Source organism: Chelonoidis abingdonii, chromosome 4 (assembly GCF_003597395.2).
Source record: "Chelonoidis abingdonii isolate Lonesome George chromosome 4, CheloAbing_2.0, whole genome shotgun sequence".
Classification (NCBI taxonomy): domain Eukaryota; kingdom Metazoa; phylum Chordata; order Testudines; family Testudinidae; genus Chelonoidis; species Chelonoidis abingdonii.
Window position 1 is genome coordinate 88239593 of NC_133772.1, and position 14634 is coordinate 88254226.

Here is a 14634-nt window from a genome sequence, read left to right on the forward strand (position 1 = left end):
TGTTGTAAGTATTTTGCTTCTGAATGGTACTCATTTTGGGGTTTCTTTTCCTTTTCTTTTCTCTCTCTCAACTCAGAGCTCTGCCCAATATTGGGGGACCCTATACCTTAGTCGCTTGGGTTTAAACTTTGTTCAGGAGGTTGCAAACTGACCGTGATCCTCACTCTTGCTGTCTCAAGTTTGTTGATGAGGGTCATATCAAGGACACATGTCTAGTTTGCCAGGGCTTCAAGAGCAGAACCAAGTTAAGAATGCCTCAGGTATATCCTCATGGAGGCCTCCATTTGGCTGGCATTGGTACTGCCTTGGTCAGATAGAGGGAGTTCCTCCCCATCCAGGAGCACTCCCCTGCCTTACCAGAAGGCAGGAAATGGAGGAGATCTCCTTCACCAGGACGCTCCTTGAAGAAGCATAAGTGTTCAGAGCCCTCTCAGCATCTGAAGTCAAAGAAAGGAACAGTTTCCATGGTATCAAAGTCTTCAGTGCAGGACTCTTTAGCTGCAGACGTGACCCACTCCAGTACGAAGATAGAGTGGATCCTCCAGCTTGCTGCCCTTGGTATTTCTTTCTAGTGACTCAATCAGTGCAGAGCCATTGATTCCAGTTCCCCAGTTGGAACCTTAAAGGCTGGGTATTTCTTCAGAGCAAGTGCAAGAAGAGGGTTTATCATCACCGAGCAAACACTTATTTCAGTACTGACCTGGAGGCTACGTGGCTGAGCCTTTCGGTACTGCTCTTTCCAGTTATTCAGACCAGTAGTGTCTTGCCAGGGCTGTCGTACAGTATGCATATGTTGCTTCCCATGCTGATATCCAGTACCACATCCTTTTACTGTGAAGCTGGTTTTGAGACCATCAGCAACCACCACCTCAGTGCATAATACCGATAGACAGGAAGCCACTGAGGTTGCCACTGGTATTGAAGTCTAGTCAAAGATATTGGACCTGATCTCCAGTGTTGTTTGGTACTCCGCCTGCCTGGCCAGCAGAGTACTCATATTCCTCCTCAGACTCTGAAGTAGGCTCCTACATCTCCCACGACAGGGAATATAGGATGTTCTCCAGTCATTGTTACCCTCTCACGTGAGTTGTCCTGACAAGAGCAGACCGAGGCATTTGAGGGCCTAGTTTAGGCATGATTATCCTTCAGAACTGTACTAGCGCTACCATTGGCCTTACTAGGTACAGTGATGGATGCCTCCAGAGTCTAGATAATCATCCTAGCTGCACTGCAGAAATCAGCCCTTCAGAAGATGAGCCTCTCCACCCAGTATCGACAGACTGCAGGAAGTCGGTACAGGGCCGCTGCTACATTACAGAAATATATCCCTTAGCAATGAAGTCTCTCCACGTGGTATCAGTGGACCTCTTGATCCTGGTTCTGACCATCACTGATGAGGTGAGGATCAGAATGGCTTGTTGTTGGCTTTAGACAGGACTTCTACATCTGCAGTTCTTGACCAGCGCCAGAAGGGTTCTAGCCTGCCTCCTTTGAATACATACTCCATCTCCTCTCTGGAAGAAGCACTGGTACTGAAACCCTTTCTCAGCACCAGATGATTTAAAGGCCTACGAAGAGCTCCTGAAAAGTATGGCTACAACCCGGGGATACAAATGGAGCTTGTGGAAGAAAATCCACACAAACTCATAGACATTTTACACCTGTCTCTCATTTATAGGGAGAGCAATTTTCCCTGATGTAAAGTTATGCAGCCTAATGAAACATTATGGCAAACTTCATCATCTCTCATGCCAGTGGCAAAGTACCCAGAACCCAGTACCAGGTTCTATCTCAGGGATCTGAGCAGTTTTTTCATATTCCATAGAGATCCCTAGCAGTGGCAGTTGTAAATGAAAAGCACCACAATGGTAGAGCAAAAGTGACTCCTAAGGACAAGGACACAAAAAAATTTGACCTCTTTGTCAGAAAAATTTGAGAGAGAGTTGGGAGGCTATGCAGTTGCAAGGTCTGCTGTACAAGCTTCCTTGGATGCAGCAAGCTTCAGCTGCCAGAGTCGTGACAACGGCGGTAACCATGCACCGTGCGGCTTGGCTCCAGGATTCCCACTGAAGTCCAGCAGACTATCGAAGACCTCTCCTTTTAGGGCTGTGAATTGCTTTGTTTGAAAACAGATGATTAACTGCATACATTAAAAAAAACCTTATAGGACAGTGTTCAAGTCCTTGTGTTGGTAGTCACCAGTCCCCAAAAGACTGAAGTCAGCAGTACGGTTGGCGTAGACACCTGGGATCAGTATAAGTGGGCATACAAGCAGGAAAGGAGGAGACTTCCCCCTCATCCGGGCAGCCACACCTCTCTAAACAGCCCATTTGAATCTTCTGTCAAAGCCAGCATACCGACAATATAAGATCTTGCAGACTGTCTTCCTCCGTTTGAGAGTGAGTTGTCATATTTCTTAAGTGCATGGCAATCCATCATCTCCAAAAAGTAGGTGCTACAGCACAGTGGAATCAGGATATACCCTCCAATTCCTGTCCTCCTTTCCTGTCCCTTTTTGGGAACCATCTAACAAATCAGTTCTGAGACAAGAGGTGCAGACTCTATGTTCTTTGGAAGCCACAGAAGAAGTGCCCTCTCAGTATCAAGGAAGAGGATTCTACTCACGATACTTTCCAATATCCAAAGCAAAAGAATGTCCCAGGGACATTCTGAACCTTCAAAACCTAAACAGATACATCAAGAAGTTGTTATTATTATTCCTTGTTAGATCTGGGAGATTGGTCTGCTGCCTTTCACTTGAAAAATGCATGTTCCCACATCCATATGAGCATTCACTGTGTCCACAGGAAATGTCTAAAGTTTGTAGTAGGAGGGGACTACTTTCAATTTACAGTTCTAGCCTTTGGCATTTAATCTGCTCTGAGGGTTTTCACTAAGTGCATGGCTGTGATGGCTCTGCTGCTGGGACATCCAAGAATATCTTTACCTGGACAACTGGCTGCTGTGAGGAGTTCCTGTCAGCAGGTACAGGAAAGTATTCATCAAACGTTCCACCAGTTTTCATGCCTAGGCCTGATAATGAACAGAGAGGAATTGAGTCTATCACCCCTCCAAAGGATGGAATTCATCAGAGCAGTCCTAGATTCAGTTCTAGCCAGGACCTCTCTGCTGCTTTCAAGATGTCTAGCCATATGAGACATCTGCCTATCCTTCAAGAACCATCTTCATACATCAGTAAGGCTCCTGGGGCATATGGCAGCATGCACATATGTGACCCCACATGCCAGGCTGGATCTCAGGGGTTACAAACATGACTTAAGTCAGTATACCACCCCCATATACATCACCTGGACAGTCTAATATGTATCCCTGGCAAAATCTTACCCTGGTTGGGTTGGTGGAGGATCCAAGACAAGGTGTGCAGGGGAGTTCTTTTGTACCGGCCTCTTTCTTCCATAATTGGTAACGGACACTTCAGACATAGAGTGGTGAGTGCATCTGGGAGCCATGTAGGTTCAAGGCTTGTGGTCCACTTCAAAGACGAGGCTGCCCATAAACATTCTCAAGCTATTGCATGTTGTTACCACATATATGTGGCAGAACTGTCTAAGCACCTGCCAACAACACTACAGTGGTGTTCTACATCAGTAAGCAGGAGGCCTCCAGATCAGACAGCCTGTGCCAGGAGGCAGTCAGGCTGAGGAACTTCTATATACAAAATTGCTTGATATTCTTAGTATCGCACCTGCCGGGGGTTCAGAATGATGTAATGGACAAACTAAGCAGGTCCTTCACCTTGGATCATGAGTGGGCCCTCAACAAGTCTATTCTAAGATTAGCATTTCAAGTGGAGGAAGGAAGGACTGTTTTCTCTAATTCAGTGACTACTAGGTTCTTATAAGATCTAAATAGACTGTTCTCACATTAGGGACCTTTTCCCAGAGTGGGATTTGAACTTAGTGTTATCTGCCCTCATGGGTTCCCCTTTTGAACTGTAAGCCACTTGCTCATGGTGGCATCTTTCAATTAAGGTGGCCTTTTCAGTAGCCATCATGTCTTCTAGGAGAGCTGCCTGGCCTAGTAGTGGATCCTCTATATACTATTTTCTTCAAGGATGAGGTACAACTTAGGCCACGTTGCAAGGTTATTTCCAAAATAGTGTTAGACTTTCATCTCAATCAGTATATGTATTTCCCAGTGTCATAAATAGATAGCTAAGGGTTAATGTTTCTTTCACCAGTAAAGGGTTAACAAAGGGAACCAAACACCTGACCAGAGGACCAATCAGGAAACCGGATTTTTTCAAAGTCAGGGAGGGAATTTTGGGGGGTCTGAGTCTTTTTGTCTCTCTCTCGGCTATGAGAGGTTTCTTTTCTGTCTTCAAGCTTCTAATCTTCAGTTTCAAAGTTGTGAGTACAAAGGTAGCAAAACAATAGGCTTTTATATGTTTTGTTTTGTATTTACATGTGTGTAGTTGCTGGAATGGTTAAATTGTATCTCTTTTTGAATAAGTCTGTTTATTCATATTTTTCGTTTAAAGTAATTAGCCCTGTGGTATTGTCAACTTAATGAAGAGATCATATGTTCATGTGTTTTTTTTCTTTCTTTTTATATAAAGCTCTTTTTAAGACTCGTTTGAGTTTTTCTCTCTTGGTAGGCTAAGGAACGAAGGGAAGGGGAATTCTCTTTGTGTTAGATCTACGGAGGGTAAGCTTTGCAGCACCAGGGAATTGGTGGGAGGGGAAGAGAGAGAGATCATTTTCTGTTCCTTGTATTGAGGTTTGTCTCTTTGTGGAATAGAGGAGACATGCTTCTTGGTATTGTGATTAAGAGATTGCATCAGTACTCTCAGGTTAGCCCAGAGAGGAAAGTCTGGCATGGTGAAGAGATGGGGGAGGGAAGTGGGTTATTTCCGTTGGCGGTAAGACTCAGGGCTCCTGAGTCTTGGGGTTCCCCAGGGAAGGGTTTGGGGAGACCAGAGGGAGACAAAACCCTGGAATTTTTGGATGGTGGCAGCGAGATCAAATCTGAGCTGGTAATTAAGCTTAGAGGGGTTCATGCAGGCACCCAGATTTCTGGACGCTAAGGTCCAGAATTGGGGAAGATGCTTATGATAACCAGTTTTCTTTCCAAAGCCACAGAGTCATAGGGGCAAACAAAAGCTCCACCTGCTGGATGTTCAAAAAACATTTGTGGCTTTTTATTTAGAAAGAACAAAGCCCTTTTGATTCTCTTTCCAATTATATTTGTCTCCTTTGCAGAATGGATGAAGGGTCATCCTGCAACAGTGCAGTGGCAGTCCAAATGGGTCACCAGCTCTGTTGTCATGTGTTACAATGCCATAGGTGTTAGTCCTGTAGAAGAGTTGTCTACACATTCAGCCAGAGCTCACTCAGCACCCACAGTATTTGAGTAACATCCCATTGTGGTCATTTGCAGAACAGCAATGCAGTTCAGTCCACAACTTTGCTAGACATTGAGTGATTGCTACTGCATCAAGGGAACATGCTAATATAGGAAAGTACTTTTGTAGTTCCTCTTCCAGTAAGACTCCTAGCCCCATCTCCATAGGAGATTGGGAGTCACCTAGTATAATGTACATATACAGTCACTCAAAGAAGAAAGAACGGTTACTAACCCTTTTCATAACTCTTATTCTTCGGGATGTGTTACATGTGTTCATTACATGACCCTCCCTCCTTCCTCAATGCATCAGTTGTTCATCTAAGGGTCTGGTGTGAAGGAACTGAAGAGCAGGAAATGTGGCTACTCCCTTTATGCCTTCTTGCTTGGACTGTGAGGAGCCCAGAGCATGGGTGTGGCCACCCTTCGGGATACCATTTATGAAAACTCTTCAGCACTGGTGCACGAGATGCTCTCACACCTAATGCAATGGACATGTGCAGTGCATCTCAAAGGACAACAGTTACAAAAGGTGACTAACCTTTCTTTCCTGTGGAAAGGGGTTAAAATGGAGATTAACACTCAAAATGATAAAAAGAACGAGGAGTACTTGTGGCACCTTAGAAACCAACAAATTTATTTGAGCATAAGCTTTTTTGGGCTAAAACCCACTTCATCAGATGCATGCAGTGGAAAATAGAGTAGGAGGATATATATATATATATATAAAAATATGCAGAGAACATGAAAAAATGGAGGTTGCTATACCAATCTGAGACTAATCAATTAAGGTGGGCTATTATCAGCAGGAGAAAAAAAACTTTTGTAGTGATAATCAGGATGACCCATTTCTAACAGTTGACAAGAAGGTGTGAGTAACAGTAGGGGAAAATTAACATGGGGAAATAGTTTTTAGTTTGTGTATTGACCCATCCACTCCCAGTCAGCATCACTTGCCCCATAACCTCAGCAATGCAGAACACAATGCCATCCACAGCCTCGGGAACAACTCTGACATAATAAAAAAGGCTGACAAAGGAGGTGCTGTCGTCATCATGAATAAGCTGAAATATGAACGAGAGGCTGCTAGGCATCTCTCTAACACCACATTCTACAGGCCATTACCCTCTGATCCCACTGAGGGTTACCAAAAGAAATTACATCATCTGCTCAAGAAACTCCCTGAAAAAGCACAGGAAGAAATCTGCACAGACACACCGCTAGGACCCCAGCCAGAGGTATTCTATCTGCTACCCAAGATCCATAAACCTGGAAATCCTGGATGCCCCATCATCTCAGGCATTGGCACCCTAACAGCAGGATTTCTGGCTGTGTAGGCTCTCTCCTGAGGCCCTATGCTACCAGCACTTCTAGCTATCTTCGAGACACCACTGACTTCCTGAGGAAACTACAATCCATTGGTGAATCTTCAGAAAACACCATCCTGGCCACTATGATGTAAGAAGCCCTCTACACAACTTCCACACAAAGATGAACTACAACAGTAGCCGTGATAATGTTATGCAAATCTGGTGGCTAAACATTTGTGACTTTGTCCTCACCACAACTATTTCACATTTGGGGACACGTATACTTCAAATCAGCAGCACTGCTATGGGTACCCGCATTGGCCCACAGTGTGCAAATATTTTTATGGCTGACTTAGAACAATGCTTCCTCAGCTTCATCCCTAATGCCCCTGCTCTGCTTGTGCTACATGATGACATCTGCATCATCTGGACCCAGGAAAGAAGCCCTTGAGGCACTCCACCGATGATTTCAACAATTCCATCCCACCATCAAACCTGACGCCTGGACCAGTCCACACAAGAGACCCGCTTCCCTGACACTACAGTGCTAATAAGTGATGATCACAATAACACCACCCTATACCGGAACCTACTGACCGCTATACTTACCTACATGCCTCAGCTTTCATCCAGACCACATCAACACGATCCATTTTCTACAGCCAAGCTCTAAGATACACTGCATTTGCTCCAATCCTCAGATGGGAAAACACTACAATTTTTAAGCATTCTTAAAACTACAATACACTGCTGAAGTAAGAAAGAGATTGAAAGTGCCAGAAGAATACCAGAAGTCACTTACTCCAGGACAGGCAACAAAGAAAGTAAACAGAACGCCACAGCCGTCACTTCAGCTCCCAACTAAAACCTCTCCAGTGCATCATCAAGGATCTACAACTATCTGAAGGAGATCCCTCACTCTCACAGATCTTGAAGACAGGCCAGTCTTCGCTTACACAGCCCCCAACTGAACAAATACTCACCAAGCAATCACACACCACACAACAAAAACCCAGGAACCTATCCTTGCAACAAAGCCTGTTCCCAACTCTATCCACATATCTATTCAAGAGACAGCGTCATAGGACCTAATCACATCAACCAAACCATCAGGGACTTGTTCATCTGGACATCTACCAATATGATATATGCCATCATGTGCCAGCAATGCCCCTCTACTGGACAATCTCTATGCAAAAGAATAAATGGGCACAAATCAGACGTCAAGAATTATAACATTCAAAAACCAGTCGGAGAACACTTCAGCCTCCCTGGACACTCAATTACAGACCTAAAAGTCACAATTCTTCAACAAAAAAACTTCAGAAACAGACTCCAATGAGAAACTGCAGAACTGGAATTAATTTGCAAACTGGACACCATTAAATTAGGCTTGAATAAAGACTGGGAATGGATGGGTGTGGTGGGGCGGTGCCCCACCTCCTGAGAAAAAAGCTGGAACAGGCCTTTGATGCTGCACAAGCCAGCAGCCAATCAGCAGAGGCCTGTTAGGAGCCAATCAGGGCAAGGCAGAGGCAACCAATCAGGGCCGGGGTAAGCCCTATATCGGGGTCGGCAACCTTTCAGAAGTGCTGTGCTGAGTCTTCATTTATTCACTCTAATTTAAGGTTTTGTGTGCCAGTAATACATTTTAATGTTTTTGGAAGGTCTCTTTCTATAAGTCTATATAATATATAACTAAACTATTGTATGTAAAGTAAATAAGGTTTTTAAAATGTTTTAGAAACTTCATTTAAAATTAAATTAAAATGCAGATCTCCCCAGATCAGTGGTCAGGACCCAGGCAGTGTGAGTGCCACTGAAAATCAGCTCACATGCCGCCTTTGTCACAGGTGCGATAGATTGCCTACCCCTGCCCTATATAAAGGCTGCCTAGCAGGAGGAAGGGAAGTCTCCCCCTGACTGCCAAGGGAGGAGGACTGGCTCCAGGGCTGAAGGTAGCACCTTGGACAGAGCAGTGCTGGGGAAGGGCAGAAGGAGCTGGGGAGCTCCAGCCAAGGAAAACCCCAGGCTGCAGACCTGGCTACAAAGGGCTGAGCGGGTGCACAGGGCCGAAGGGGACGTGGCCCAGGGACAAGTCTGATAAGGGGAGAGAAGGAGCGCAGGGAGGCTGCCGCTAGAGGGTCCTTGGGTTGGGACCCAGAGTAGTGGGGGGGCCTGGGTCCCTCCCTTCCCCTTGCACTATACCTGGCTGAGGAAGAGTGTGGCCTGATACAGGCTGTGGCTGGCCCCTGTGACAAAGGGGCTAGACTTTGAGGCTGCAGCCGGCCACTAGAACAGGATCAGACAACAGACAGGACACCACTGGCAGAGGGCAGCCCGCAGAGGACAAAGCTAATTCCCAGGCATGCTAGCAGGAGGCACTGCAGGGGTGAGTCCCACACCTCTACAATGGGTCATTACACAAACTAAAATCTATTTCTCCATGCTAATTTTTCGCCTACTGTTAATCGCACCTTCTTGTCAACTGTTTGAAATGGGCCATTCTGATTATCACTACAAACTGTTTTTTTTTCTCCTGCTGATAATAGCCTACCTTAATTGATTAGTCTCCTTAGAGTTGGTATGGCAGCACCCATTTTTTCATGTTCTCTCCCTATATATATCTTCCTACTGAATTTTCCACTGCATGCATCTGATGAAGTGGGTTTTAGCCCACAAAAGCTTATGCCCAAATAAATTTGTTAGTCTTGAAGATGCCACAAATGCTCCTTGTTCTTTTTGCTGATACAGACTAACACAGCTACCACTCTGAAACTTAAAATGATCGGACTTTTCTTTGGAGAAAAATGTCCTGATATTTAAAAGAACCTGAAAAAGCAGTAGACTCTGATAAACATTGCTAGTCATTCTGCTACTTGGATATTCAAAAAGAACGGCATGTACGGATTTCTGTGAAAACTTGTGTTTGTGTTTTTTATTCTCTGTGGCTGCTAGGCACTCAGAAGGTTGCAGATAAAAGACACTATTATAACCAGAGCTGCTTTGCTGGAAATACAAAAAAATAGTAAAATCTCTTTTGTTTCAGGTTGAATTGAAAAGAAAATCTTTCAAAATTTTTAGCAAATTGAAAAGTTAAACTTTGAGATGAGTTGAAACAAAATGTGTTTTGTTCTGACTCTGATTTTATCATTTCTGTTTTGGTGAATCTGAAAAAGCTAAGGAAAACTAATTCCACAAGATGGCAGGGAAAGGAGGTGGTGCCACTTTCCTCATGACTGTTCACCCAATATTAAGGCACTTACCTGAGACGTGAAAGGGCCACGTTCAGTTCCACCCTCTCTCTGAAATGGAGAAGGGATTCGAACTTGGGTCTCTCACAGTGCAGTAGAGTACCTTAGCTATGTGGCTATGGAATATTCCAATTGGGTCCTTCACAGTCTCTCCTGTTGAAGCTGTTCCAAAACTTATAAATAATTAAATAAATCATTGGAGCACAGACTTGAACTTGTGTCTCCCATATCCTATGTCAGTGCTCTAACTACCAGACTAGAGTCATTCTCACCCTCTTTCCCTGGCTTCAAGACTATCCATTTGAATTCATAGTGGCAAATTCATAGACTATCTCCAGAACATCACATAGCTAAGTGGATAGGGCACTCCCCTGAAATGTGGGAGAGAGGAGTTCAAATCTGTGCTTCACATCAGAAAGAGAGAGGAAATGAACTTGCATTTCCCACATGCCAGGTGAGTGCCTTAACCACTGGGCTAAAAGATATTCGGAGACCACCTCCTCATTCTCTACCTCCAGCCGCTTTTGAATCTAGTCCTCCTTTGTTTTTATCAAAATGCCCAAAATCTAAAACGGAAAACGTTGAGTTGGGTCAACATGAAATGTATTGTTTGGACATTTCCAAAATTTTTTGGTTTGGTCAAAACATTCTGCGAACTCAAATGTAAATTTACAAATAGTTTTAGGTGGACCGAAACTGAAATTTCTCCCCATAAATGTTGTCCAGCTCTAATCTTAACTGACAAATATGTCAAAATCACTTTTCTGCTAGATCCAAGTTAGTGTGATTCAGGTTATCTGAAATCAGAAACAGTGAGTCACATTTTCAAAAACAACTTCTAATTTTAATGTCTGAAATATTTAGAGAATTTTGCATATCAATTTAGAACACCTTCTCCACTGAATTTTTAAATCAAGATTGGATGCTTTTCTAAAAGATATGCTCTAGAATTATTTTGGGGAAGTTCTGTGGCATGTGTTATACAGGATTTCATATTACATGATCATAATGGTTCCTTCTGGACTTGGAAACTATTCATCTATGAGATGTGGTGTTCTCAAAGAGTACAATGGGTGAGGGGCGAGTTCTAGGATGCGTTTCTTAAGACTTCCATTGTGAGCAGTTTAAGAAAACCATCCAGTGTTGTAGCTATGTTGGTCCCAGGATACTGGAGAAACAATGTGGGTGAGGTAGTGTCTTTTATTAGACCAATTTCTGTTGGTGTGAGAGATGTAAGCTCGACACCTTGTCTCTCTCACCAGCAGAAGTTGGTCCAATATAAGATATTACCTCACTCATCTTGACTCAGTTTAAGATAACGTTAATAAATTATTTACTTATCTTATCTGTGAATACTGTTATTAGCACTGCTCCTGAAAATGTTCTTATGTTTTGATTAGGGTCGGAATTTGGCAGATCTGCGTCGGAGCCAGTCTCGAGGGACCTTCACTATGAGTACCACCCTGCGCCTGGGAAAGCAGATTCTTGAGTCCATTGAGAGCATTCACTCTGTGGGATTCCTGCACAGAGACGTTAAACCAGTAAATTCCTTCTTAAGCCAAAACCAGTAATGAATATGTGGGCCTTAGTTGACAGCATTAAGAAGAAAGGGCAGTGTATTAGATGTTAATTTGAAAAAGTTAGAAGGGGAAGAGAATTAGATATGAATCTTTCAAGATGGCATTGCAAAATTTATTTAATTTGTGCCAGATTGCAACTGGTATAAATGGTGGTCGTCCTCCAAGTCATTTTGAATTAGCATTTTCATCTGTCAGTTATAGAGACCTTATATAGCAGTAACCCCCACCGCAGAATAAAATATGATTAGAGATTATTTGGACTGTAGAAGCAGACTCTTAATGTAAGAAATCGAAGAGAGTAAACTTTAACCATAGGAAATATTTGTAAGAGTTTTAATAGTAATTTAATAATATTGAATTAATTTAATTTAAGTTGTGGTATGGAATCTAATGTATGAATAACAAAGAAAAACAAACCATCTCTGCATATGGAAGAAAACTGTTGTGGCATGCATGATCTGCTACGTTGTCAAAGCCCGAGCTTTGGATAAAACCCACTAAAAATAGAAAGCTTTTGGTTGCTTGAGTATAGTGTAGGTACAAAAATTTTATTTGGGAAAAGCAACATACCGTACATAATTCTAAAGGAATTCCTCAGCAGTTATTACAATGTTCTGATAATTGATTATTCTGTAATATTATGCTTGTTTTTGTTTGGAAGTCTTATTCACCAACAAAGACACTAAGTTTTCAATACCAAAAAGTATGCACAAATTTAAATAGAAGACACAGTTTTAAACAAGCAGGATATTTAAGACATGGTTGGCTCTAACAGGGAAGACTAACTCCTGAATGTCTCGATGCCTTTAAAATTAAATATTTGCCTGATTAGGTTTTTAAAAGTATTTTAAATATCATGTAAATACCATTTTGTTCCAACCACAAAGAAAGATAGCTACAGTACTGCCTTTACATCACTTGCAAGCTGGCAGTTGACTAACATAAAGTGATGAATAATAAACTATACTTTACTTAAATAAATTAATAGCTTATTATAGATTCTATAGTGTGGGTATAACTTATAAGTTGTTTTAATTTACAAAGTGTTTTCATTTGTTTTTTTCTCAGTTACCTTTATTGAAGTGTAGATTTTGCATTAGCCATTGTGAATATTCTTTGATGAAGTTTTTTTTAGACAACACTCTAGTCTTGCTTATCTCTGACCATCTGTCCATTTATTACTCCTATGGTTTGTTATTAAATTTCTCTAAATTACAAAGTATATGTTTTCTTTAGAGAAGTATAAAAACTACAGATGTCTATAAAGGTGGCATATTGCCTGTATTTTAAGGTGAACAGCAAGTGTGTGTTAATTTTTTTTTTTTTTTTTTTAAACAATGAACTAAGGTTAAATAGCAGGCATTTAGTATTGCGTTCAGCATATAATTGATTTTAAACGTGCCTTTTTCCTTTGTAAGATTATAACCTTTGACTTTCCAAAGGACTGCATTATCCTTGCTATTTAGTGCATTCCATATATTTTTTTAAACATGGCCAGAAATGAGCTCTTTATGGTTCCTTCTATGTCTCTTCCGTTTTACACGGCTGAAGAAAATACTATTCTCCTCCTCCCTGTCACACAGATTCACAACCCCTAAGTTATCTTTAACTCCTCCTTCTCCTCCCCACACATGCAAAGGGTCACTAAATAGTGTTCCTGCTTCCTCCACAACATACAGAAATCTAACTCTTCCTCTCTTGTCTGAAAGACAAAACACTTGTCCATACCCTGACCACTTCTATTTTAATTAATGCATCCTTCTTCTCTTTGGAGTCCCTGATAACTACATCACTGACTAATTTTGTCAAAATGTAACAAGTTCTTTTCCTTCCCTGTTGTTCTGAACACATCTCTCCTCTATTTGAAACCTCCAGCTTTTTGCTCTTTGTTCACCTGATCCTTCCTTTCAAAGTCCTGCATGACTAAGGTTCAGTCTGTATATCAAATCTAATTTCTTATTGTGTCCATCCTCTCCCCTTTCACAGCTGTCAGTGATGTCCATTCTACTGCCCTTTTTTATTCCCTTCTTGCACTCCCATGTTTGTAGCTCTTCTATGCATAAGAGACAACATGGGACTTCACCAGGCTCTCACATTTCACCTAATGACCCACTTGTTCCATGAAGCCTATGAACACTTTGCCACAATGAGCCCTATTCCCACTGCTACCTTACTGAGAGGAAGAGATGGGATACTTTTTTAAAAAATACAAAAAATTCCCCTGCCCTTCTTCTTTTGCGCTCTTCTTTTGGTATTAGACTGTGGCCTGTCTTTTCTATGAATGTCAAAAATTGTAAGCTCCTTCATGCAGGGACTTTCTTCACATTTTTGCATTGAACAGCAATGAATGCATTGTTAGCCTTTAATAAACAACAATAAATTGAACTATATTTTGAATGTATAGTGTGATAACTAATAAGAATTACTGCCTTGCCCAATAAATTGTAGTGTATTTTTTGATCATGCACTTAGTGAGAACCTGAATTATTTTTCTTTCATCTATTGGTTAGTATCACACAGTGAACTTTTCTGCTGTGAAGTAGGCCTTATTTTTGGTATTTGACTTTTCTGGTTTCCTCTGAGATTATCACTGCATTTGCTACATGCATACTATATATTGCTGTACATTAAAAATATCGGATCTACTGTGAACATGTACAATTGAATTCCATACATGCAAAGGTCTTCTATTTTTTGTCACCATTATTTTCATCTTCTGACTTAATGTTATCTGACAGTATTCACTGAATTTCATGCCCTAATTATAACGCCCAGTTCACATGATGGTGTGATATAAGTCCTCTCTGAAAACACTTTGAATTAAGAAATTTTCATTTTTATCCTTCATTCTTGCATTATATTAAAAAAAAAAATGGTATGTCTCCTATGACTTCTTTTGGGTGGTGAGTGGAGCCAGAGTCAGGTAGGATTGAGTGAAATACTTTGAGAGGGAGATAGGTGGAGCATCAAACTTGAAAGGTGTGGAGACTGAGGTAGGTGGGAAGCGGAAGGTGATGTGTGTGTGATAGGAGGGCAAGGGATGGATGGAGGCAGCCTGATAGCTGTAGGGAGAAGAATTTGGATGAAGCCATTGGAGTTGAGGAGTGATTGAGAACTTAAATATTG

General features: G+C 41.9%; 1 protein-coding gene across 3 annotated transcripts in view; it reads left to right on the top strand.

Moving 5' to 3' along the window:
* The window catches only part of TTBK2 (tau tubulin kinase 2), a 218576-nt gene that overhangs the window by 94773 nt on the left and 109169 nt on the right, over positions 1-14634 (top strand). For all 3 annotated transcript variants that reach the window (XM_032781488.2, XM_075065443.1, XM_032781489.2), the window contains exon 5: positions 11329-11469. In XM_032781488.2, coding sequence (XP_032637379.1) covers positions 11329-11469 — 141 coding nt within the window. The remainder of the gene's footprint in view (positions 1-11328; positions 11470-14634) is intronic.